Raw genomic sequence first — 26,040 nt, 5'->3', positions numbered from 1 at the left:
ATGTTGTCACTTGGCCTCTGCTGCTATGGAATCCCATCATGCCCAGTGAAGTCAGGAGCATATCCAGGGTGGCCTCACACCTTCACACATCACCAACAGAGGCGAGCCACCACGGAGCTGTTCAAGTCTGCAGACACTCCTTTCACTCAGTGCCTTAACAAACGGAGCGCCTTTCAGGCTGAGCATGTGGTTGGGAGGTGAGCGAGAAGTTCATATGTCATAAATCCACTCCCACATTCCTACCTTCCTAAGCCTTCGGATACTTTCATCTACCTCATGCCGGGGAAATTCTAGCATCTTCATCTCATTAAACAGAGGGCCAACAATGAGTGTGCATTTCTGTCAACCAACCAAGTAAACCTAGAGCCACTTCCAAGTGCACGAGTGTGCCAGTTATCAACTTCCTGCCTCTCGGCTCCAAACGCCCTCTTAGCGCCCGCTCTGCGGTAAGGGACTGGACTCGGGCGTTTCTCCTTACAGTGTGCACGAGCTGGAGCTGTCAGTAGAGGGCGCTGGAGGACGCGGCAGCAGGAATGGGCTGCTCTTCCTAGCTGCAATGTGCTGTGGCGCTTATCCTTGCTCGTGCTTCACGGTCCGTCAGCAGTGTGTGTGTGTGAGGACCTTCAGTGGTGCTCTGCCCCGGCCACGTGCCCAGAGTGCACAATCTCTTAGTGACTCCACAGCCCCAGCCCGATGACCACTTTGCTGCAGTCCTCCCAACGGGGACAGCGCCAGCAGCGGCGCCCTGACTCGCTCTGAGCACCTGCCTCCAGCCTTGGTTTGCTTGTGCTGCAGAGAGGGGTTTCCCATGGCCCTCTCGACATGGACCGTGCTGGACAGTGCACAGACCAGGCCACACGCCACGCTGACATCACTCGAGGTCCTGATGCAGAGTCTCTGTATGCTGTCACCCAGGAGCCTCGAATTGCCTGCACCCCAGTCTTCCTTCCTGCTGCCTGGGCACCCAGCAACCTCTCCCTTATGCAGCACTCTGCAACCGCACCTCCCCCTACGAGGGCTGCACCTGAGCCTGGGGAGGGAGGGGCCTCCCTTCCCGCTCTGTCCCTCCTGGGTGCTCTCCCTCAGTCCTAGGCACCCTTGAATTCTCTCTACATCTTTATAGTTACTCCCCAATCATAGTTGAGTAACTCTTTATATTAAACTTTTCCCGTTGAAATATCATGTGGTTTGTCCCTCCATAGGACCCAGACTGGTAAGAGATTAAACAGTATGTCCAGAATCTGTGCTTAATGCTCCCATGCTATTAAGCCTTTGGCAGTCCTCGTAGTCACGACTCTGTAACGGTCAACATGGAACCATGGTCAACATGTGGACGGGCCTTCAGCAAATGCTCAAATCCGGCTCAACATCAGAGAGTGCATACCAGAGGAAAACCCGAATGAATACAATAACTGTGCACAGGCCTTTAACCAAGTTAACAGCTTATTCACTCAACACCACTCAATAAATACTGGGAGGAACTCTCTAAGTGTGTCGTTGTGGAGAGGGATTTAGCTGAAGCCCCACGTTCACCCAGCATTGTACGGGAGAGAAACCGCAAGGATGTAACAAATAGGAAAAGGCCTTTAGGAATGGCTCTGCTTTAACAAACTCAAAGGAGCCTGGAGAGAAGCTTTTCGAATGTAGCCAGTGTGGGGAGAGTTTTAGCCAAGCTCAAACTTTATTCAATTCCTAGAGAACTTACATCATAAAGAAATTGGGGTAAGGTTGAGGATATAATGCCACGAAGCAGGAAGAGATAATCAGAAATGTATTTCATATATTTCATTAAATGTGATAACCTTTGAAATGCTAGCCAAGTACATATGACTGAAGAGATTCAGCCAAGTATGTGAAATGTGCCAAGGCAGTGACTTTATCAAGATCATTATTGGGAGACTGGCAGGCTCAGAGAAAATTGAAAAAATGTGATAAAAAGAACTTCCACATTTGGTTGAGAGGATGCATAACTCGCTTTCACTGGATGAATAGAAACTTTTTTTTTTTTGAGGAAGATTAGCCCTGAGCTAACTACTGCCAATCCTCCTCTTTTTTTCTGAGGAAGACTGGCCCTGAGCTCACATCCGTGCCCATCTTCCTCTACTTTCTATATGGAACACCTACCACAGCATGGCGTGCCAAGTGGTGCCATGTCCGCACCTGGGATCTGAACTGGTGAACCCCGGGCTGCCGAGAAGCAGAATGTGCGAACTTAACCACTGCGCCACCAGGCCGGCCGCGAATAGAAACTTTTTACAAATGAAATACTGTAATACTATAAAAGCAGGGTGTGTGTGTGTGTGTGAAGCTGCAAAACCACTCTGAGCAGGTATAAATTCTAGTGAAAGAAGACCTGAAGCAGAGGTCAAAAACTGGCAATGTACAGCTGATTCCGGCGGGCAGAATCACAATATTTTAGAACTTGAATGCTTTTGGGTGCACAAGCAATTTCTCGGTCACCCAAGTTCCCATCATACCCTACGTATTGTATATATCCAGTGACTTCCTGTTGCCAAACGCACCCACCTGGCCCACGAAGCCTGCTGTAACTGCCTGCAAACAAACAGAAAAGCAGGCTGAGGGGAGCGTTCTCGGGCAACGGCGCCTCGCACAGTGCCGGGACCTTATTTTAGGACTTGGCCTCTTGCACAACAGAAAGCGCTCTGCTGACTGAAATTGTCTGGCCTACCGTACAATTATGCTCTGTGACCCCAGAAAACAGAATTACAACCATGGACTGCACACTTACCAGCCGGCATGGTACCCGGGGCTTTACGTACATTATCTTCTTCAACCCTCACATCAAGTCCACGAGCTATTTCTACCCTCCTTCTAAAAATGCGCTGAGAAGTGATTTGCCCAAGATGAGGAAGTCATGAACAGCCCTGTCGTGGAGCTAAGAGGGGACAGTGGTCAGTGCTGTCGGGAGCAGCAGGCAGAGGGTACGAGAGGCTGGAGACGCGGAGGCAGAGATGCCAATGGGATCACTGGCAAAGAGGAGATCCCCCTGCTGGGCGCGCAGGGCTGGGACTCCAGCCGCTCCCCGCTGGGGCGCCCTGGAGCTGCTGCGGTCCTCTCAGTGCTGGGCGGCCACTGTGGAGACGGCTCCCTGCTCTTATCTTGCTGCTTCTCTCTAAAAGGGAACCCCCATCAACTAAAGTCACTGAGGTTCACGCTGCTCCGTGCAACCTGAGAAAACCGAACCCATGTGCCAGTGGCTTCAAACATTTTTTTATTGTGGAAAGTACAAGAAGCCATTTACAAGCCAAAAAGCATCAGAATTAAATAGAACACATAATTTTTATATGCACATTTTTCTATACAAAAGGCCGATCTCTATAGGAATTTACAATAAATAATCTAAAAATCAGTGTCACTGATTGCAAAATAGGTCTCTCTCTCTTTGACTATCTCAGGGTGACAAGCCTCCTACGCAGCCAAAAGGTGAGGCGTCTGATACCCGTGGCGTGCCCGGGCCGTGAGTCTCTGGCGAAGATTTCTCACTCTCTCCATCAGGTCCCGTTCCACGCCATCCCACTGTACTCTTCTTTGACTTAAAGAAACTTGGAAACAAAACTTAAAATTACTAATAGTTTGATTTTCTGATGGTAGCAATGATACAGCATTTAAAGGTAAAAAAAATCAATAATTAAATGAATATTCTAAAAACCAAATTTCTTAAACAAAAAAAGTCTAACATATTACTGGCCCTATGTGGTTCCATTTACAGGCCAAACATTTGTTAAATTGCATGAATGCTATCAGGGAACTTACCTACTTTTGGTTATTTAGCACTTTTTTTCTTTGGGGGATACAGACAGTCTTTTAAATTAGGAACAAAGCTTGTTTAAGAGAGAATTTAAATTCTTTGCAACAGTAAGTTTCCTTACTATGATGCTTAATGGAAGTGAGAAAAGGCATTCCAAGTCGCCCAAATTAACACTGCAGAATGTATACCATGACCACTTCCCAATGATTAAAAATAAGTAAATCAAATGCTTTTCTTAGTAGTAACACAAGAAGAATCCAGAATCAAAGTGAAAATATTACAGTGTGTCCAAGCATAACTGCCATCCCGTACTGATTTAGAGGGGCTGGTAAATACTGGAATTCGGGAAAAAAAAAACCAACTCAAAAATACACTTCTCTGAAACTTAGTTCTACAAATTCAAACAGTTTTGACTTCTGAAAACTATTTCCCCCCCAAAGGACTACAACTTTTATGCTTTTTTGTTTTGTTGTCCAATAACCAAACTTACCAAATGTCCTCAGCTTGATTTTCAAATTTGGAATTATCTAGTTAAAAAGTGAGGCTCTGCCATGTCAGAGTAGAGGACAGTTGAGAAGCTCCTGTACTCTCATTTGACTTACAGACGATTTTGTTTAATTCATATTCTGACACAGAATTTATAGATGCATATAAAAGTATGAATTAGCAACAATATTTTACACAATGCTGGAACCTCAGTGGACTTGCTATTAAGTGTATTTCTTATAAAACTAGTCTTAGGGGACATCGTATAAACTTTGTCTTTCTAAAAGAACTCAAAGACCTCGTTAAATTCTGATTGATTTATACAACAGTTTTATTGAAAAAGTTGTTGGAAATAAAGTTTAACAGAGCTTCTTTCCTTCCCCACCTTTTAAAAACAAATCCAAGACTTTCGTGGGAAATCGTTAGCTACTGTAAGGGCTAAAGCTGTGACTACATTTCCGTAAGACGTTTCCACTTCGTCCCTTCCAGAAATAAACAAAACCTCCGGGAAACCAAGTCAAAGGACCAAAAGTCCAGGCGTCAGCAGGAAGCCACCTGCCCTCAGCGGTTCTGCCTCGGCTGGCCCAGTGCTCGGTCCATCCGTGCCCATAGCAGGCACCAGTTTTCAACGGAGCCCAGCCCAGAACAGAGTCAGGAAAATTCAAGTATTAGTAGTAGCTTTGAAAAATAATGCTGAGGTTTTCTTTTCACAAGAATGTAAAAAGTAGTTATGAGCATCATTAATTTACTTAGTTACAGGCTTCTGCTGGAGCCTCCAACGTTTTCGGGCCGCAGGGCTGGTGCTGAAGCAACAGAGGAGCACTGGCGACGTCGGGCAAACTTTCTCTACTTGGGGTTCCATCTGACCTAGTTTTTCCCCAGCTGGAAATTTGAGAATCTTGCTGCCTCCATATTAGGATTTTCATTATCAATGCCTTGGGAAAATGGCCTCAGTGTGACATAAATACAATTTAAGCCACAGTCTTGCTTAAATATTGCTAACTTTTAAAAGATAGAAGGAATCTTTCTTGCTTATCAACTTACTCCGTGTTGAGGAATCCATCTCAGAAATGTCACTTGATTGGGAGGTTGCAGGAAAACAGCTTGAGGCGACCTGCTCATTTTGGCATCTGGGCACTACTGTTATAAAAGTGAGGAACAAACAGGATGTCTGAGAGTGGGTAGAAAGCCTTTATTAATTCCAAGTGCTCCCTAGTCATTAAAATGGCCAAGGATCAAAAGCCTCTTACTTTTCTGTTCTGAGAAGAAACTGTCACCACTCAAAAGGAAGGCAAATGCAGTCAGTGAGAATTAAGAGCTGAGCTGAAGTTTTGGTAAAATACTTTCAAAACATCCTTAATTAAAACAAAAAGCCAACAAATAAACAATCCAAAAAAACATACATTAGGACAGAGATCCCAAATATCTGCTGGAAGATTGTGAGCTGACCAGCAAGCCCCTGACGAGAAGCGCCGCTTTAAAGCAGGCAGGGCCCCGCGCAGAGCCAGCCACAGGCAAGGCGAACTGAAACCGAGAGCGAGAAGCACGGCCGTGTGCCAGCACCTCACTGGGCCAACTAACCACGCGCCTCATCTCAAAATTTCTACTCCCCCTTCAGCTGTGTTTCCACGGTTCCCAACTCCTACAGCTTTGCATCCAATAAGACACAAGGTCTTCTTGATTTTTCATCCCAGCGTCGTCCCTTCCTTTCTACTCCCATCCCTTGGGCCCAAGCCACCAGGAGCCTGGCCCAGACTGCTGGGGTTGCATGGGTTATTAAAATGCTTTTACCTGGTCTCAAGAGCTTCAGCTAAAGGTTTTAACTCATAGTTTTAGCTCAAAGTCATTAAGACAATGTGCCTAGTTACCAAATGACTAATTTGAACTGGTGTAGGAGAATGAAATATGACTCATTTTCAAGGGCCAGCCCCAGTGGCCTAGTGGTTAAATTTGGCACACTTGGCTTCATGGCCGGGGTTCAGTTCCTGGGCGTGGACCTATACCACTTGTCTGTTAGTGGCCATGCTGTGGTGGCAACTCACTACAAAAAGAGGAAGACTCGTGGAAGATGTTAGCTCAGGGCCAATCTTCCTCAGCAAAAAGAAAAAAAAGGGGTCATCTTCAAATATTTGAGGGGCTGCCATGTATGTGGCAGAGATAGTAAATGTAATCTGCATTGCTCCAGAGAACAGTGTCTAGTGAGAGAATTTACAAAAAACCAGTAAAACAAAACAAAAACAAAACCAGATTCAACTTTACATGAGGAAGGAGTAACCTTTAAATGAAATACTGGCAGAGTAGGGAATAAGGAATGAGCCCTGCAGTTCAGTAAGTATTCTGGCACAGGCCGGAGGACCACTATCCCAGTGGTGCAGAGATGATTCACAGACCAGATACTGGATCCTTCCAAACCTAAGCCCTCAGAGGTCCTTGCCTCTCACTGGTCCTCCCAAATCCATTCTGCCACGGCTGGTTAGCTCATCTTCCCAAAGGGCCATGTTGTGAATGTCCTCTGTTCAAACAGCTAACAGTTCCTTTTGCCTACAGCAACATTTCACACACTGTGAGCAGATCCCCCTGTGAAACCTTAAAACAAAAATCCAGCTTCCTAGCTTTCACCCTAGATCTGCCGAATTAAATCACCGTTGGTGAGGTCCTGAATACACGTAGGTTTAAAAAAAATCTGTAATTTACAAAAAACCCCAAAGCTAATTGTAACAGATTTGAACACATAAGTAAAGTAAAAAGTGAGTTCTTCTCCTATACTTTTTGAACTGCAACTTGTTTTTCTTAATGTACGTATTTTAAAGCCCCAAAGGTGAGTCTTATTTTAAATTAGTCTTTATTTACTCAATTGGCATTACATGAACCATAAAATTCAAAAGGAACAAAAGGGCACATTTCCTTCTTTTTCCTTACCCAGGCGGCGAGCCCTATGCCAGGGTTCTTCACAGTTCCTTCTGCTCTGCAGCCAGGCTGGCACACGGGATGGGGCCCAGTTCCTGGGCCTGGCACTTCCGGTCCCTGTACTTACCTTCTCCAATGGCACCTATATCCATCCTTGTATGGTCACTCTGCTCCAGTTGCCCTAACCTCTATCACCACGACAGGCAGCTGCCTGCTGTTGATCAATTACCTTCAAGTTCTATCACACACAAGCAAAGTTCGTGGAGGCTCTTGGTTGGTGAATCCACAGAAATTATACGGGAAAATTTTTCTGTATATGTTTATGTGCATGTTTCTGGGGGAGATTCTCAGAGAGGCCCACAAGCCACAAATTGTTAGAAAGTGTAATATAATGTTAGAACTGTAACAAAATTAAAGATCACCTAGTCTATAATCTTCTCATTTTACAAATGAGAAAACTGAAGACCAGTACGTATTTCTGAATAAATTCAAATGAATGAAGGCAAGTAGTTAAATAAACTAACCAGAGAGCACAGCTTAGTGACTCGCTAAGTTGATTTAAGCTCTTGTGTTCATCTGCCATAAAGGTGGGACTTGGGCCCAGGACTCCTGTCATCCACTTTCGGCTGCTGCACCTACCGTGAAATTCTCCCTCTGACACGTCCTCCCCACTGCTCTAAGCCCTCCCCTTTTTTCAAGGCCCAGTAGTTTAAAAACCTGGGGCAATGGTGCCACAACATTTACTAATGTATTTTTTTTTAAAATAACATTTTCATTGAGATACAAGTCACATTCCATAAAATTCACTCTTTTGAAGTGTACGAGTCAGTGTTTGTGGTATATTCAGAGTTGTGCCACATCACCACTAATTCTAGAACATTTTCAAAAAACATTTTCAAAAAGAAACGCCATACTCATTAGCAGTCACCCACCAAACCCCCAGCAACCACTAATCTACTTTCTGACTCTACAGATTTGCCTATTCTGGACATTTCATATGAAAGGAATCGTATGACGCGTTGCCTTTTCTGTCTAGCTTCTTTATCTTAGCAAAAGGTTTTTAAGGTTCATGCATTTTGTAGTATGAATCGGTACTTAATTCCTTTTTGTTACTAAATAAGATTCCACTGTACAGATCGGCCATATTTCGCTGATCCACTCATTTGATAGATACTTGGCTTGTTTCTACTTTTTGGCTATTACGAATAATGGTACTATGAACGTCATCACAAGTTTTTGTGAGGACATATTTTTGAATCTCCTGTGTATATACCTTGGAGGGGAACTGCTGGGTCATGTAGTCACTCTATGTTTAACCCTTGGAGGAACTGCCAAACTGTTTCCCAAAGTGGCTGCACCATTTTACACTCCCACTGGCACGGATCCAGTTTCTCTGATCCTCACCAACACTTGCTCCTGTTTGATTATAGTCCACTAGCGGGTATGAAGTGGTATCTCACTGTGTTTTAAAAAAATTTTTTAATTGTTTTGTTATTTGGTTTTGATTTGTATTTCCTTAATGACTAATGAAGTTGAACATCTTTTTATGTGTGTATTGGCCATGTGTATATCTTCTCTGCAGAACTGTCTATTCAAATCCTTTGCTCAGTTAAAAATCTGGACTAATATTACTTTATAAGACATAGCTATTCAGCTACAATTTAAGTTTTTTGGACCTCGGATTTTAGGAGCAGCAAGGGCCATTCACAATGTCCAGAAGGTTCTGTTTTCTGGAAGAGAATAAGAATTTCTTCTCCATTGCTAGTAAAGATTTGACACTGGGCGAGTTTTACGTAAGTGCCCTGCTGTTGGCACATGCCTGTCTGCTTCCTAGCTCCTGGTGCCTCCCTTCCAGGCTCTGAGTGACAAACCAGCACCGAGCACCTCCAGCCAAAAGGTCATCCTCCTAGTTAGAGCTGATTATCTCCTGGTTCCAGGACTAAATGACTCTGGTTTAATTTATACACACTAATTAAGAAAATGACAAATCCTTACATTTTGCCTTTTGAAAAATGGATGATTATTAACCAATTTTAGGTGAAATTTAGGAAAGTTAAAAACTTTAGGTAGCACGGTGGGAAGACATCACGGAGGCAGAGGGGCCGACAAGTAGGAAGACTGACGAGGGAATTTTTTTGCAGTTTCTTCCTCTTTTCAATTTCTAAATCCACAGGTTCTCTAAAAGCCTCCAGGTTTGTTTCTTTCCAAAGCAGGGGTAAGTGTGAGAGGGCTGGGGAGAAGGGGCAGCTCCAGCAGTATCTTTCATAAGCCAGTTTTAAATAGCTAATTTGTGCAAAGAGTGACATTCCACTCCCTAGTCCCCTCAAGTGCTCTGGGTGCTATTTTGGACCTAAATCTAACGTATGAGAAATAATGAGGGGTTTCAAAAGTAGACAATTATATGATGACAGCTTCAAATATATATTTTTACTTTTCAAATTTGTGAATTATAAGAGTCATGCACATAGCAGCATCATTCACAAAAGCCACAAAGTGGACTCAACCCAAATGTCCATCAACTGATGAATGGATATATAAAATGTGGACCGTCCACACAGTGGAATATTATTCAGCAATAAGGAGGAACGAAAGCATTGATATACGCTACAACATGGGTGAACCTCCAAACATGCTAGGTGAAATAAGTCAGACACTAAAGGCCAGAGACTGTATGATTCCATTTATACGAAATTTCCTGAGGAGGCAAATCTATAGAGACAGGAAGGAGATTAGTGGTGGCCAGGGGCTGGGGGCAGGTGATGGGAAATGGGGAATGATTGCAAAGAGGTATGGCATTTATTCTGGGGTGCTGAAAATGTTCTAAAATGGATTGTGGTGATGGCTGCACAACTCAATCTATTTTTTAATATATGGTAACACAATACCATTGAACTGTACACTTTAAACAGGTGAATGGTATGCCATGTGAATTATCTATCAACAAGGCTGTTACTAAAAAAAGCAACAGATATACATTACAAAGACCAAAACAATACAAACTACAGTAAAATAAAAGTTCCCTGTATCTGTACTCTATTTTAGAATTTTAAATTGTAATTCTGATTTTTCAGCTGATGCCACTGTAAGCCCTGAACCAAAACCTAACGTTTGGTTCGATCTTACAAGAAGTTTCCTTGTGCTACTTTAATACTCTATTGTTCTGAGGACCAGCTATTGGCAAAGCACAAATTTTTACTAAAATGAACTAGAAATAGCACTTTCGGAACAAAACATATTCTAACACATTAAGGGAATGCCAAGGAACCATGGAATAAAAGACAGTCCTACAGGATGGTTGAGAACTTTTTCTTGACTGGAGCTGTTTTTTTAACAGCCCCATTTCCTCAGCTTTTTCTCACTCTTTTTGACCAAAAAAATGGTGACTAGTGATTACCTTTTGGCTGAGCAATAATTTGAATACCAGTGCCACAATATACCTCAAGGACTTATCCACGATAGCAGGTCACATGAGATGAGCCTGTGACAGCATGAAGAGGGAGAGAGGCACTTCAGACACTCACCTTTACCATGCGGATGCTCAGCATGTTCCACAGCGTCACTTATCTCCTTCTCTAGAAACCACTTTCTAGATGCGTCTGAAAGGGCAGAAACCTTCCTTTCCGATTTCAAATGGAAGTCTTTTTCTTTGGCTTCCTCCCACTAAATACAAATAAGTGAAAAAAAAAAAATCACATAAAAACTGTGCTAATACAAGCTCCTGCAGAGGAATGAGCCTGTTTCCTCCCCTCCGCCTCCTCGTGGATGCCCCAGGCACGCAGCAGCCATGTGGAATTAGGGCGACCTGGGTGCCTGGGCCCAGGGCTGCCGCAGGGCCTCGAATGTAGAGGCACTCCTGACGGACCCTCAGTACCTCAGGCGCCACGTGCAAACAAGTGTCATCGAAATAATCCATTCCAACCCATTTCAAATCTCAACTCTTATGGGATTAAGCTAGTTTTTAAATTAATGGCAATTGTTTTATTTAATTTGAACGCTATGCCTTTAAAGTCTACAAAATTCAGAGACTGAATTCTTGCGACGATGACTACAGGGAAGCCGTGTGATCTCCATTAGCCCCCACCTTCTTCTTTCTGAAGTGAGAAAACGATTATCTTAAATTAGCTCAAAGAGTACTAAAATTATAAATTTAAAATACTATATAACACCTTAAGTTTACCAATGTTCTAGAGATGCTACAGCTTTTATATGCAAACACACATATAATTTTTATGTTATAGAAATGCTAATGTATTAAATATGCATTAAATTACAAAAATACCTAAAGGAACCATTAAGGCCGGGAAGGACCATCAAGGTCCATCCCTTTCAGGTTCCTGACGAGGAGACTGAGTTTGAGTGATGTTCCAAGGCCACAGAGTCGCCAGCCAGCTCTAGAAGCCAGGACACCAGACACAGAGAAGCACCTGTCCCTGCAGAGCCTGGGCGGTGCCTGTGACTCTCAGGCTGCTCACATGGACCACTTCACCGAGGAGAGCAGCACCTGCTCTGTTTTTTTTAAGATTTTATTTTTCCTTTTTCTCCCAAAGCCCCCCAGTACATAGTTGTATATTTTAGTTGTGGGTCCTTCTAGTTGTGGCATGTGGGACGCTGCCTCAGCATGGCTTGATGAGCTGTGCCACGTCTGTGCCCAGGATTTGAACTGGCGAAACCCTGGGCCACCGAAGCAAAGCACTCGAACTTAACTACTCAGCCACGGGGCTGACCCAACACCTGCTCTTACCCACTCGTGCCCTCGAGTCAGCAAGCCTTGCCTTGAAGTTAAGTGGGCTCCACCACAGCTTCCCGAGGAGGAGAGCCTCAGTGACCCGGGCATCCCTCCCGCCCCTCCCTGTCCTTGGTGGAAGGGCCGTCAGCTAGGGGCCCACGCCCCTGCGGTGAGGTCGGAGGAAAGTGAATCTGGAATAGCAACTTGAAGAACATACACGATGGAAAGCTTTCAGAATAGACGTTATGATGGAGCAGCAGAAACAGGAAGGGACTGAAGCCAGCTGCCTCGTTCCTGATCTCTCCCCAGCCCGTCAGCGTCCTCAGGGAAGGGCACTGTGTCTGCAATGTCTACAGAGCAGGGAGCCCGGAGCTGAGGGGAGGATCAACCCAAAGGTAACACGTGTGTGACGAATATTCAAGCTGCCTCCTCAAATCCATTCTTTGATTCTTCTTTAGAATGGAATTCTAATTTTATTTGACATGATAATGTTCCCTGCTAAAGATACTATATTTCCCAATATCCTTTGCAATCAAATGCGGCTAGAAATGTGGGATTTCCAGAAAAGAGTAAAAAAGGAATTGTCTTGGCTGGGAGGTGAGACCTTTTGCACTTCTGTCCTATATTCCTCCTGCTGAATGGAACGTAGATGTGATAGCTGGAACTCCAGTCATCTTGGATGGTAAGGCAGCCTTGAGAATGGAAGACATACACCAGGAAGCCGGTGGAAAGGCTGGAGAAGGCAGCTTCCCTGACGACCTGGGAGCCAGGATACCAAGGACTGCCCACCTCCAGACTTCTTTCATACGAAAAAGAAAAACACTTCTGTCTGTCTCATAGTCACTGTTATTTTGGTTTTGTTACCAGCAGCTACATATAAAACATTGGATGTCGTCTTTGCGCAACATCTATTAAAATGAGATCATCTTTAAGATCTTTTCCAACAAAAATTATTTGGTGTGGTGCTTTTGTCATTTGATATGTAATATTCCAAAATTTAAATGGTTAATAAGTTTACCACACCATTCTTACCTTTTTAGCTTCCTCCTCGCTCAATGCATTTAATACTTCTATTTCTTTCCTTCTGTTTTTCTGAAGGAGTTTGGCCATTTCCTGGTAACACTCATTTCGCTGTAGATCACCACTTCTTTGCTTACGTAAAGCTTGAATTCGCCAGTCAGTATTCAGACATGCTTGTTCAGCTTTTGCCAAATTTTCTTCAATTAACTAAGAAAAATTTCAGAAACAAGGTCAGACTATAGAAAATTATGGTTTATCCATTCAACGTATTCAAGAGTCTAGGGCAGCTGTTCAGCCTTGGTTGTATATTAGAATCAACTCAGTGTTTAAAACAAACTGATGTCCAGGCCCCAGCACAAAGCAGTTAAATCAATCTCTGGGGTGGCTGGATGCAGGTACTTGTAGAAGGCTCTTGAGGTGATTCTAAGGCAGAGCCGAGGCTGAGGTCTTCCAGGCTAGGCTAACGGACGGGTGGGATTAAATACCTCCATGTTTCAGCCCTTTGAAAAGGAATCAGAAGAGTCCACTCTTACAGACTGGACAAAAGCCTATGAGGAAAAAAAAATGGTGCGATATTCCAGAGGGCGCAGCCAAGGGATTTTGCAGAACAGAAGGTACGAAACCTTACACTATCCCTGGGTTTTGGACCAGGGCCAGGCCCTGCCACAGACCCATGTAACATTTCGTTAAAAGGATAATAGAGAAAGTTCTTTCTTGATGATCTCAAATTCTATTTCAGTCCATTTAAGCCAGCAGTCCTGAAAGGGTACTCCACAAGAAATTCTATAACATAAGTTTAGGAAATTTTCTTAAAGATTCATAATGTACTATATCTTCAAACTTGGCATGAAAAAACCTAACTTTAAGACAGTATTTCTAATACTTATTTGCCATCCCCTATTTTATTGAATAATAAATAGTTACTAATGACAAATAAATGGCAAACAATAGGATACACTGGAGTATATGAGGAAGCCATTTGGTATAAACCTAATTCGGCCTGACCTTGTTTTTCCAAAAGGGCCTGACATGGCCGTTGAGCATGCGTTGTGTATCTGCTTTAAGCATTTGCTATGTCCCAAAGACAAGATCAAATGGCCTTAAGATAAAGATGCAACTTCCCACACTGGCATTTCTTTAAGGATAAGCATCTCTCCTCATGCTTGGAACTGATTGCTGCGCTCCCCTGTGATCACCCAGCTCGAGACAACAGACCTACCACCCTGCTGTGTCCACTGAGACCTGCTGTGTCCATCAGTTGCTGTGCCGACAGAGCAGCCTCGTGACTGCTGTAACAGAGGCATTCCAACCCTGTGAAACATGCTCTTTGAGGGTATATAACCACTCTGTACACCTTCCTTGCAGAAGGCAGGCCCCGGGCTCTATGGTCCTCACATTTGGCTCAGAATAAACTCACCCCAATTTTCATTTATAGATTGGTTATGGACTATTTTCGCCGACACTAATACTCTAGACAATCCCCTTTGGAAATGCTGGCTCGTATGCCAGGCCGAGACCTGAGGTTTTGCAGCTGATCTCCTCAGGGACAGTTTCTGAGACGTGACATGGTGGGACACTACAATTTATAAAGTTACCTTTTCCTTTGTATTTTCTTGTCTTAAAAGTCTCAGAGTATAAAAGACAAGTGTATATGGCTGTCAATGAAGTAAGTAACCTATAAATAAAAGAACGTGAGATTCTAGGAACTCTAATAACTGAAGCAAAGAAATGAATAACTTCAACTTGACAGAGTTCAATTTTGAATTCCTTCTTTTAAAAGGATGACAAATGGGAAGGTCTCCCTCCATACATATATGCTAAATTTACCATATTTTTACCTTCTGGGTGTTTTGGATCTGAGTTTGATGTGTTTCCATCAGTTTATGAAACATGTGTTCTTCAAGATCCACTTTTCGTCTATAGGCATCTGCATCTTCTCTCATTTCTTTTGCAATAGCTTCTTGACTTGTACTAAGATTCTGTTAAAAAAAATCGTTTGTAAAAAAAAAAAAAATCACCGATCTATATATAATGTTAGAACACAAAAACGACCGTTTTTCAGAATACTAATATGCTCACAAATAGAAAACGTAATCATCTTCCAAAGTAAGAAGCAAACAGCAGTGACATCAGTGAAAATAAGAGTAAGGAACTGTACACGCTCCTCCTAACAGCACGAGAACACTGGGTAAACAAGCTTTCTCCTGGCTCTGGAAATCAGCTGAAGGCTCACAGCAATCTGGGGAGCAGTTATTTATAAAAACGGCTAAAACCTGCTAAGAATGGCAAGCTGGACAGCATTTTTTATTTTTTTTTGAGGAAGATTAGCCCTGAGCTAAGTACTGCCAATCCTCTTTTTGCTGAGGAAGACTGGCCCTGAGCTAACATCCATGCCCATCTTCCTCTACTTTATACGTGGGACGCCTGTCACAGCATGGCTTTTGCCAAGCGGTGCCATGTCTGCACCCGGGATCTGAACCGGCGAACCCCAGGCCGCTGAGAAGCGGAACGTGTGAACTTAACTGCTGCGCCACCCTGGACGGGCATTTTTAACTTGCACGACTCCTATTCCTCCCCATCTCTCAGCTCTGCATTAGCCTTGAAAACCAGCAGCCTGATGGCCAATGGAGGGGGCAAAATGGAGCTGGAGCTCCTTCAAACTCCCTTTCCCTGAGAACTGTCACCAGCTGACCTGGCGGGTGGTTCTGGAAGAGCCCACTACCAAGGCTGTCTTTATTTGACCTGACTGAGAACTAGTCTACTTTTAACAGCTTATTCCCTGGAGACAATCAGAGGAAGCAGTTGAATATCCTGGCTGCCTGAGGCAGTGGGTCACAGAGCAAACAACAGGCTCCTCAAAAAGCCTTATAGGAAAAGCTGGGGAATTAGACATCTACAGCGGGTTTTGAAAGCTCTGACAGATTCCTGGGACTCTAGAAGGCTGCGTGCATGTTTAGGGCTGCGCGCATGCCAAGTGCTGTGTGAATGCTCAGACCTGAGAAGGTCCCAAGCTCTCAACTCTGGTGAATTGAGGTTTTGCATCATCAGGAAGTAAAATCTAAGACAGAGTTGTAAACTATCTAGCTGAGTGCTGAGGGTTAGCCCCAATGTGATGCACACAGAGCCCCCAGCAAAGACTAGGGCCTTACTGGTTCAAGGCATCTAAGAAAACCTCTGTCCAGAGACTTCAGTGGCTACAAATAACAAAGAACAGAGAATTTACAGAATTAATTCAGAAAAGTCACTAAGCAAAGAAACAACAAGAAACCCTGCAGGGTGGGGGGAAGAGGAGAATCTGATTCCAGAATTGCCATATTTTATTACTTAAAATGTCTAGTTTTCAACAAAAAATTCTATGACATATTAAAAGTCAAGAGAGTATGGTCCTCCATACTTTGAATAGACATGAACCACATGATCTCCAAAGAAGACAGGAAAATGGTCAATAAACACATGAAAAGATGCTTGACATCACTAGTAATTAGGGAAATGCAAATTGAAACCACAGGATACCACTTCACACCCACTAGTATGGCTATAATCATAAAAACACCAACAATAACAATTGTTCATGAGTACAGAGAAATTGGAACCCTATACTACTAGGTAAATATTTAAGAGAACTGAAAACACATGTCCAAATAAAAAGTTGTACATATATGTTCACAGCAGCACTACTCATCACGGCCAAAAAGTGGAAACAACCCAAATATTCACCCACTGAAGAAGAGATAAACAAAATACAGTCTATCCACACAATGGACTATTATTCAGCCATAGAAAGGAATGAAGTACTGGCTTATGCTGCAACATGGATAAACCTTGAAAACATTACGCTATGTGAAAGAAGCCAGTCACAAAAGACCATATACTGTATGATTTATTTATATGAAATGTCTAGAATAGGCAAATCCAGAGAGACAGAAAGTGAATGAGTGGTTGGCAGGGGCAGGAGAATGGGGAGAGAGGGCTAATGGGTACAGTGGACGGGGGAGGTAGCAAACAGTATTCATGAAGATTTCAGTTAAAAAGAGCAAAATATCAATTTTATGTTCCAAATAATCTCACTTATTCTTCCTGATGATATCAGTAGGTATTTTCCGATTGATGGATTCTTTTCCTACTTTTCTAATTATCTATTGGCAGCATAACTACCTTCATAATTAGTTAAAAATGTGTTTCACCTATATGTAGAGAAGACGAATGTGTGAAGAAATTTACTGCCAAAAATTATAACCCACTTAACCATCTAACACCAGAAGCCAAGTTTACATAAGTTAGGGCTCATCAACAGCCACTACGAATGACGACTATGAAGGCTTATGACCATTCAGAAAAAGGATTTTATTAAGTCAAAGAGAAAAGCAAACTACAGAACTTTAGCTACTCCATAGAGAGGTAAAATGGTGTATGTATGGAGATTAAGGATTAGGAGGAAGACAATGGAAATCTAAAAATAATGAAGAGCATAAGATAGGGTGATGGTTTGAAGCAGCAGACGGCGGGAGGAAGCTGTCAGCTCATTTTGTAAAATGATGGAGCGTTTTAGGCCAAGGGGGAAGAAGGGGAACTAACAGCTACCCAGCTGGTGCCACACATCAGACACTGTGCAGTAAAGCGTTCACTCAGTAGTCTGATTTATTCAAATCCTGAACATTCCACAAAAACGATTAGCCCTTGACCAGCTCCAAGCCCTTGGAATATCCTTCCTGATAGGAGTGTCTCTGTACACCTGGGGCCTTGGGCCGTGCCAGATAGTTTATACTAGCAATGTTATTCACAGTGAGCACTTTGGGCCACACATAATCAGCCTGCCCACTGCTGAAGAAGTAAGGCCAGCCACATGCATGCTCCACGCTTACATGACCAGCCCCCAGGCAAATCCCAGACACCAAATTCAGGTGAGCTTGCTTGGTTGGTAATACTCTATCAGGGTTGTCACACAACTTTGTTGACAAAATTAAGTGCTATCTATATGGTACACTGGGAGAGGACAACTGGAAGCTTGTGCCTGGTCTCTCCTGGACTCCACCTACGTGCCTTTTTTTTTGTGCTGAGGAAGATTCGCCCTCAGCTTACATCTGTTGCCAATCTCCCTTTTTTTTGATATGTGAGCCACTGCCACAGTGTGGCTACTGATAGATGAGTGGTGTAGGTCTGCACCTGGGAACGCCGAAGTAGAGTGTACTGAACTTAACCACGAGGCCACCAGGGCTGGCCCCCTTATGTGCCTTTTACCTTTGCTGAGTGTAATCTGTCTCCTTCCAGTGTAATAAACTGTAACTATGAGTATAACAGTTTTTCTGAATTCTCTCAATCCTTCTAGCAAATCACTGAACCTGAGGGTAGTCTTGGGAACAACTGACACAGACATAAACATACTAACTTATTTCACCCTCACAGCAATCTTGGCAAGGCTAGTCTTATGCCAAGGAGAAGGTACACGCACGAGGACACGCGCAAGACAGAGACAGAAAACGGACTTGATGAAACAAGGTCCTAGAAAATGAAGAAGGGGATAGCATCTGGATCAAAGGCCAGTATTTGCTTCTTTGTTTGTGCTTAGTTTTATTCTTTTGTTAAAAAAATTTTACTCAAATTAGATATATATGGAATGCTGAGCTCATATTTCCAATAGAGGTAATCACAATATCATCTGTTTTCCTAGGATATACTTTGTTTAGAAATAGACACATTTAACCAACCTAACGTAAGAGGTAAGTTTGGCAGATAAAGAGTTAATCACTAAAGTTAACTTGAAAAAGGCAGTTGCAGCACCTTTGTATCGAATGACCTCATAAAATCCATGATTTTATAAGTTAGTTTTACTGAGTAGATTGTCTTCTCTAACTGTATTTATTTGCTTAAATATATCTTTCAAAAGATAGCAAAAATGATATGATACACAGAAAGAAACAGTATCATTTCTGTGGCATGCCAGCAAGTGTGTGGAAGTTGACTCTTATCATGAGGGAACAGAGAAACACGAACTGAGGGACATTCTACAAAATATCTGGCCTGTATGTTTCAAAAATATCAATATCATAAAATATAAAGACAGATTCGGGAATGGTTCCAATTTAAAGGAGACTAAGGAGACATAAGTGACAAATGGATTATCTTAGATTTTCTTTTTCTCTAAAGGATGTTTTAGGACAATAAGTTTACTCTGATAAAATCTAAATAAGGTGTTTGCAACAGATACTAATAATATGTTAATTTCCAGATTTTGATAACTGTATTGTGGTTATGTAATAAGGAATCTTTGGTTTCAGGAAATATACACTGAAGCAATTAGGGTTAAAGAGGAACATGTCTGCAACAGCATCTGTGTGTGTAAATGTGTACAGATAGAGAAGGATGATGCAAATTTAGCAAAATGTTAATATTTGAGAATCTGAGAGGAAACTATTTGGAAATTCTTAGTGTTTTTCTTGCAAATTTTCTGTTAACTTGAAATCATGCCCCCTGGTGCCACCGTCTCACCTCCCCCAAAGAAGAGATAGTAGAAAGTAAACTTAAGCTTGGTCCAGATGAATTAACCTAATTCAAAATCATGAGAGACCTCGCTGAAGGGTGAGTCACTGGTTTAGCTCTTCAAGTTCAGCATGGAAACTTAAACAGTGGTGTAAGCATGAATGGATGCTATATGTTTTAAATCTTATTTAATGTGAATAACAATCAAATGTACGTTCCCTGGTGTATATCTGCAGTTATCACTAATTTGAAACTCACAGGTGGACTTTAAGAGGGCTGAAGGAAGTTTCAACATTAAATAGATGAGTAGCAAAATGCTCTTCCTCTATAATAAATATTTATATTAACAAAGTTCCCTTTCCCAGTGTCTTGGAAACTGAATTATGTGTGTAAGTAGACGCTTGCTGATTTGATCCCAGAAGATTCCATTTTAAGTACTTCACAGCTCTCGCCTGATTGACCTTAGAAGGTCCCTGTGAAGCAGTGGGACAATTTTGCAGTCACTATCACAGATACAGGAAAACGCAGTCAGCTGGTAGAAGATCCTGAGGCAAAATCTGGGGCTTACATCTGGTGCTTCAGACACTAGACTAAGTTGCTAAGAGAAACAGGAATTAAAGAATTACAACAAGCTCTGTATATTCAGACATTCTGGCTACCTTACAATCCTGGATGGCACTATATTCTGCTTAGAAAAACAAATAAAATGAACATTAAAAAACCATGAACATACACTCTAAAAAGAGCTCATATAGGGGCCAGCCCGGTGGTGCAGTGGTTATGTTCACGTGCTCTGCTTCGGCAGCCTGGGGTTCATGGGTTCGGATCCTGGGCACGTATGGACCTACACACCACTCATCAAGCTATCCTGTGGTAGCATCCCAAATACACAATAGAGGACTGGCACAGATGTTAGCTCAGTGACAATCTTCCTCAAGCAAAAAGAGGAGGACTGACAACAGACGTTAGCTCAGGGCCAATTTTCCTCACCAAAAAAATTAAAAAACAAAAAAATCCTTAGTACTAAACCCAAAAAAAGAAAAGTGTTTGCACAAACCCTGCTTTTCTTATATTGCAAATAGCTGATTTATACCTTCTCATAAAGTCTTTTTTGTGATTCGAGTTCCAGACGTCTCATTTCTAGGTCCTTGGCTGTGGTAGCAATTTCTCGATCTCTCATGTGTACCTACGGCCACAAAGCAAACTGTGAATATCAAAAAGAAACTTACAAAATAACTTTCACTTAATAGATTTAGTAATCTTATGACCTAAACAACCCACTAAAAGTATGTAAAACAATAGGCATCATTAGGTTTTTGAAACCAGAGTACCTGACAATATATTAACATTCACTGTGGAATCTAGGAATAACGTCCGACTTAATGTTAAGCTTAATTTTCCAAAAAAGAAAGCACAATTACCATATGCTCATCTACCCAGACTGGGAGACCAGATGGCAGTTCTCACCATATTACATTAGCCAATATTATGAGTTAGAAAAACTTGAGCAATTTAAATTTGGGGTGGATAAGAATATGGAATGTTCAATCTTATTAAATATAACATTTATCTGATGTTCTTTTTGATTAAACCTCTATACTTCTATAAATTCGGTTTGGCAACCAGTTTAAATTTACTGTGGACTATTCAGCCTGTATGTGCCCTCCTTGGACTCAGGGAATTGGAAGCTCACCTTTCTCCCAAATTTGATTACTTGCAAGCTTTACACTCCTATACACTAGGGGGTTTGCATAAGGCACTCTTTAGACTAGAGAATCTTAGCAAGTGTCTTAAATACTGGGCTGGCTAAAGTCCCAATTTTGGGGGATGAGAATAAAATACATGACATGTGTTTCAGAAAAAAACAAAACTACAACCCATCAGCTATCTGAGCCCATTCATTTATTCAGTAAACATTTAATGATTGCATTACTACCTGCAATCATAAGGCAAAAGGTTAGATATTGTAAAGATAAAAGACACTATCAAATACCTGTAATAGGAGAAATAAACAGTAGAACTGAGAATGTAACGTGATGCGTAAGGACATACATCCAAGGAGTAAACCACCATGGACTGGCAGCCAGCTCCACTTCAGGAGGTTACTGAGCAGTCAGCTCAAAGGTGGGGATACCTGAGTTTCTGAAGCAAGAGCAGTGACAACGCCAAGAGGTGGAGGAGAGGTTTGGCAGAGCAAAGAATGCCTTTCAGGAATTTCAACTACAGAAGCTCTTTTGCTTATGAGTCTTCAGAGATACAAACAGCTATGTGCCAGAGCAAAAACAGATCAGCACTGCTTGCTGCTAACGGATGTCCATGGTCACTCTGGACTCAAGCAGCCTGTCCTGATGGATGGAGCCTGAACTGTGCCCAGAGAAGCTTCTGCAGTTAGCAGGGTCAGAACTATCAGATTAGGAGGCTGGAAGGGTAGGCAGAGGCCAGAACACGCCATTGGAAGGACTTGAGAGCATTCTCTGACCAGAAAATTGCTTTCCACTATCCCAAAGGGGTCTGGAATAAAGAGGTCAAATGCTAAACCCGTATTACTTTTGGAGAAGAACATATACTTTTCTACATCGAGTTTTCAACCTCATTCACTAGATGAGAAAATTAAAAGGAATCAGAGATTTTAAAAACCAATTTAGGGGCCGGCCCGGTGATGCAGTGGTTAAGTTCGCATGTTTCACTTCTCAGCGGCCTGGGGTTTGTCAGTTCGGATCCTGGGTGGGAACATGGCACCGCTTGGGAAAAGCCATGCTGTGGTAGGCGTCCCATGTATAAAGTAGAGGAAGATGGGCACAGATGTTAGCTCAGGACCAGTCTTCCTCAGCAAAAAGAGGAGGACTGGCAATAGTTAGCTCAGGGCTAATCTTCCTCAAAATAAATAAATAAGTAAATAAAAAAGCATTAAAAAGAAAACAATTTAAAAGTAATCAGCTTTAAATAAAACAAAAGAGTATTACCTCATGCTATAAAGAGATAACAGATTTCTAATACAGATGAATTAAAAATACTTTAAAAGATTTAAAAAATATTTAGTATTTTATTAAAACTAGGTTTGAAACTCCCTAAATTAAATTCAATGCAATCTGAATAGAAATTCCAATAGGATGGGGGAGGTGGGGATTCAGAGAGAGAGAGGGTGACAAAATTTTCAAAGTCTATTTGAAATGATAAACATTTGAGAATAATGAAGAAAACTCTGAAAAGGCAGATTAATAGTGGGAATTAGTTCTACCACTTAGTAAAACAGTGCAAAGCTGTTTTCTAAACAGTGTGTACTGGCTTAGGAACAGACAGACCAATGGGAGAGATCAAGTATATAAGGGACTATAACATTTAACAACCGTCAGTTGGCAAACGACTTTGGTAATACTCAACAAATGGTGTTGGGACAATGGACTTGCCTTGGGAAAGAAGCGAGCTTGATACCTAACTCATTCCTTACATTCAATTTTCAGATGCATCAGGGGTTGGCAAACTTTTTCTGTAAAGGTTCACAGAGTAAATATTTTAGGCTTCGCGTGTCACAGTTTCTGTCACAACTGTTCACCTCTGCTGCTGTAGTGCAAAAACAGCCAAACACAATGCGTACACAAACAGATGTGACTGTGTTCCAATAAGACTTTACTGATGAACACTGAACTTTGAATTTCATGTTTTAAAAAATTTAATAGGGCCTGGCCCTGTGGCCAAGTGCTTAAAGTTCCACATGTTCCACTTTGGCGGCCCAGGTTTGAGGGTTCAGATGCTGGGGTGCGGGCCCACTCCACTCATCAGCCATGCTGTGGGGGTGTCCCACATACAAAATAGAGGAAAATTGGCAGAGACATTAGCTCAGGGCAAATCTTTCACAGCACAAAAAAAAAAAAAAAAAATGTATGTCATGAAATTATTATTCTTTGATTTTTTTAACCATTTAAAATGTTAAAAGCATTCTAACATAAGACTAGAAGAAAATATGCATAAGTGGTAATATAACCTTGGAATGGGAAGGTCTCTATAAATATGACATGAAACCAAGAAGTCACAAAAATTTAATAAAGTTGGTTATCCAAAAATTAAAATATTTCACATAAAAAAAAAGAGGGTCAGCCCTGTTTGCCTAGTGGTTAAGTCTGGAGTGCTCTGCTTTGGCGGCCCGGGTTTGGTTACTGGGTGCAGACCTACACCACTCATCTGTCAGTGGCCATGCTGTGGTGGCAGCTCACATACAAAAATAGGAAGATGGGCAATCTGAATTGTTTAGTTCATGGCAAATCTTCCTCAGCAAAAAAAAAAAAAAAAAAAAGAAAGAAAGAAAGAAAGAAAAAAGAACACTAAACATGCTTAAGAGACAAGCAACACAGACCAGAGGAAAACATTTACAACAGACAAAAGGGTTAATGCCCCAGCCTTAGGCTGTGTGGCAGCCACAAGTGGCTGCTGAGAACTTAAAATGTGACTAGTCCAAATGGAGGTGCGCTGTAAGTATAAAAACTCACTACTGGATTTCAAAGATTTAGTAGAAACAAAAGGTAAAACGTTGTTAATAATGTCTTTATACTAATTACATACTGAAATGATAACCTATAGATACATTGAGGTAAATAAAATGTTATTAAAATTAATTTCACCTGTTTCTTCTTACTTTTTTAATGTGCCTAGTAGAAAACTTAAAATTACCTATGTGGCTCACACTATTTCTTTTGGACACTGCTGCCCCAAATGATACAAAGAGTCCATGTAAATTGATAAGAAAAAGATGAACTTGATAGAAAAATGGACAAATGATAAGGATGTGTAATTTACAATTCTTCTCCAAATGGAAGATAAATAACTGTAGAGATATTTAACCTCATTAGCAAAAAAAAAAAAAAAAAAGGTTAATTAAAATGTATAATTTTCTCCCTATCAGATTGGCAAATATCAAGACTGACGTACTCCAAGCTGCCCAGGGTATGGGTGCTCTTATACACTTAAAATGGCTTAAGTGGGTTCACTTCTGGAGGACAATTTGGCATAACCGGGAATTTACTCAACAAGCGTGTGTGCACGCACTCAAGGACTTGAACAGACAAGGTGCAACGCGGCACTGCTTCGTGCGGCAAAACACTGCAAACCACCCAAATTCCCAACGGTCAAGGACTAAACTATGACATATTCATACAAGGGAATACTATGGAACCATGAAAACGAGAAAGAGAGACACAACACAATGTGTGTGACAAGAAATTCAAAATGTATCATTTTAAGAAGCAGGTCACAAAAACAATGTCTAGGAGAATAATCCCATTTTTATACAAATATAAGAAAATATGAACGCAACTATTGCTTTACCTATAGCAAAACATCTGAAAGACCATGTAATTAACCATTTTTTAACAGTTTATCTCTGGGGATGAAATGAGAAAAGAGTGGAAAAGGTCTATTTTTAATTCCATATATTTTATAATGAAAATGTTTTTATATTGGCCGTAAGTTTTTATATTTAAAAAAAATATTTCCCCTATTAAAATTAACTTAATGGTTAATCGATACTTCTATTTTTAGAGAAACTGTCACCAAAGGCACCAGTCAACTTGACTAATTTTCCTGGCATTTCTAAACTATTTAACAATTAATGAAATAAAAAGAGAATAAAAGCTGAGGGAAGAATAAATAAAACGAAAGGGGCTATTTAGGATTCATGTGAACTCTAGGAATACTATTTAATTTGAAGGTGCTCATTACATTTAAAGGAGAGTAAACAGAGATAATGTATGAGTGCTAAAATGAACCTTTCTCTCAATTTCATCATCCAGTCTTCTTAATTCCATTTCACGTTGATCTTGCTGAAGCTTCAGAAAACGCCTTCTTGCAGCATCTTGTAAGTGCATTTCCTTTACTTTCAGTTCTCTTTTCACAGCAGCTAGTCTTAAACACAAAAAACATCAAGAGGAACATGTAATAATATTTCCCAATATAGATTTAAATGGAAAAATATTGTTTCCCAACAATGAAAGGCTGACACCTAGTTTGGTCCACTTTCCCAATTTAACTGGTGCCATTGTAGCACAGCCATCTTTATAATACAAAAGTGAAAGATGCCCAATTACAAGTCTGCATTCATGAAAATGATTAGTGGTCCACATGCAAGTGGATGGCCTTTCCATATTCAAAAGTTCTCAAGTGTCTGCTACTCAGATGATCTCAATACAAGTGATACCCTTTATCTGAAGGGAGGGCGAAAAAATGCTCCCACGTTACCAAAGATCACATATGCTTATTCTTTTAGAATTTCAGTAGCAGGTTAACGGCTCAGTTCAGTAACTCTTTTTAACCCACACCAGAAATCTGTTTCATAAAGTCCCACCCAAGAATAAGAATTGATGAACACGTAGAGAAGTGAGTTTCCCAACAATTAGGCTTAGTCTCCATGCTTGTCCCATATTTTAATTAAACATTTTATCTATTAGCAAACTTCTGAATAAGCGTTAATACTTCTTGCCCTGTCCTCCAAAGTATGAAATGAGTAGTGACATAGTCATTTTATGTTTCAATTTTCAGTTCACACAGATACGTTTAAAACATAATTTAAGAAATTATGCTCCCTAAGGGTGATTTACCCAGCACTCTATTACAAGGCATTTCTGCCCACTATAGAATCTTTCTAATAACATCTTCCAAGGTACAT

General features: G+C 41.5%; 1 protein-coding gene across 5 annotated transcripts in view; it reads right to left on the bottom strand.

Moving 5' to 3' along the window:
- Positions 1 to 3,215: 3,215 nt before the first annotated feature.
- The window catches only part of TBC1D31 (TBC1 domain family member 31), a 65,213-nt gene continuing 42,388 nt past the window's right edge, over positions 3,216 to 26,040 (bottom strand). For 4 of the 5 annotated variants that reach the window (XM_014838046.3, XM_044743777.2, XM_014838049.3 and 1 more), the window contains 7 exons: positions 25,145 to 25,280; positions 20,479 to 20,571; positions 14,747 to 14,887; positions 12,921 to 13,115; positions 10,684 to 10,822; positions 5,300 to 5,395; positions 3,216 to 3,563 (listed from right to left, as the gene is read on the bottom strand). In XM_014838046.3, the coding sequence (XP_014693532.3) occupies positions 3,430 to 3,563; positions 5,300 to 5,395; positions 10,684 to 10,822; positions 12,921 to 13,115; positions 14,747 to 14,887; positions 20,479 to 20,571; positions 25,145 to 25,280 (934 nt within the window). In that variant the 3' untranslated portion in view covers positions 3,216 to 3,429. The remainder of the gene's footprint in view (positions 3,564 to 5,299; positions 5,396 to 10,683; positions 10,823 to 12,920; positions 13,116 to 14,746; positions 14,888 to 20,478; positions 20,572 to 25,144; positions 25,281 to 26,040) is intronic. The other variant, XM_070481546.1, reaches the window with a different exon arrangement.

This window comes from Equus asinus, chromosome 12, assembly GCF_041296235.1.
Source record: "Equus asinus isolate D_3611 breed Donkey chromosome 12, EquAss-T2T_v2, whole genome shotgun sequence".
Taxonomy (NCBI): domain Eukaryota; kingdom Metazoa; phylum Chordata; class Mammalia; order Perissodactyla; family Equidae; genus Equus; species Equus asinus.
The sequence above is the reverse complement of the archived record's forward strand: the minus strand, read 5'-3'. Positions and strand labels throughout refer to the sequence as shown.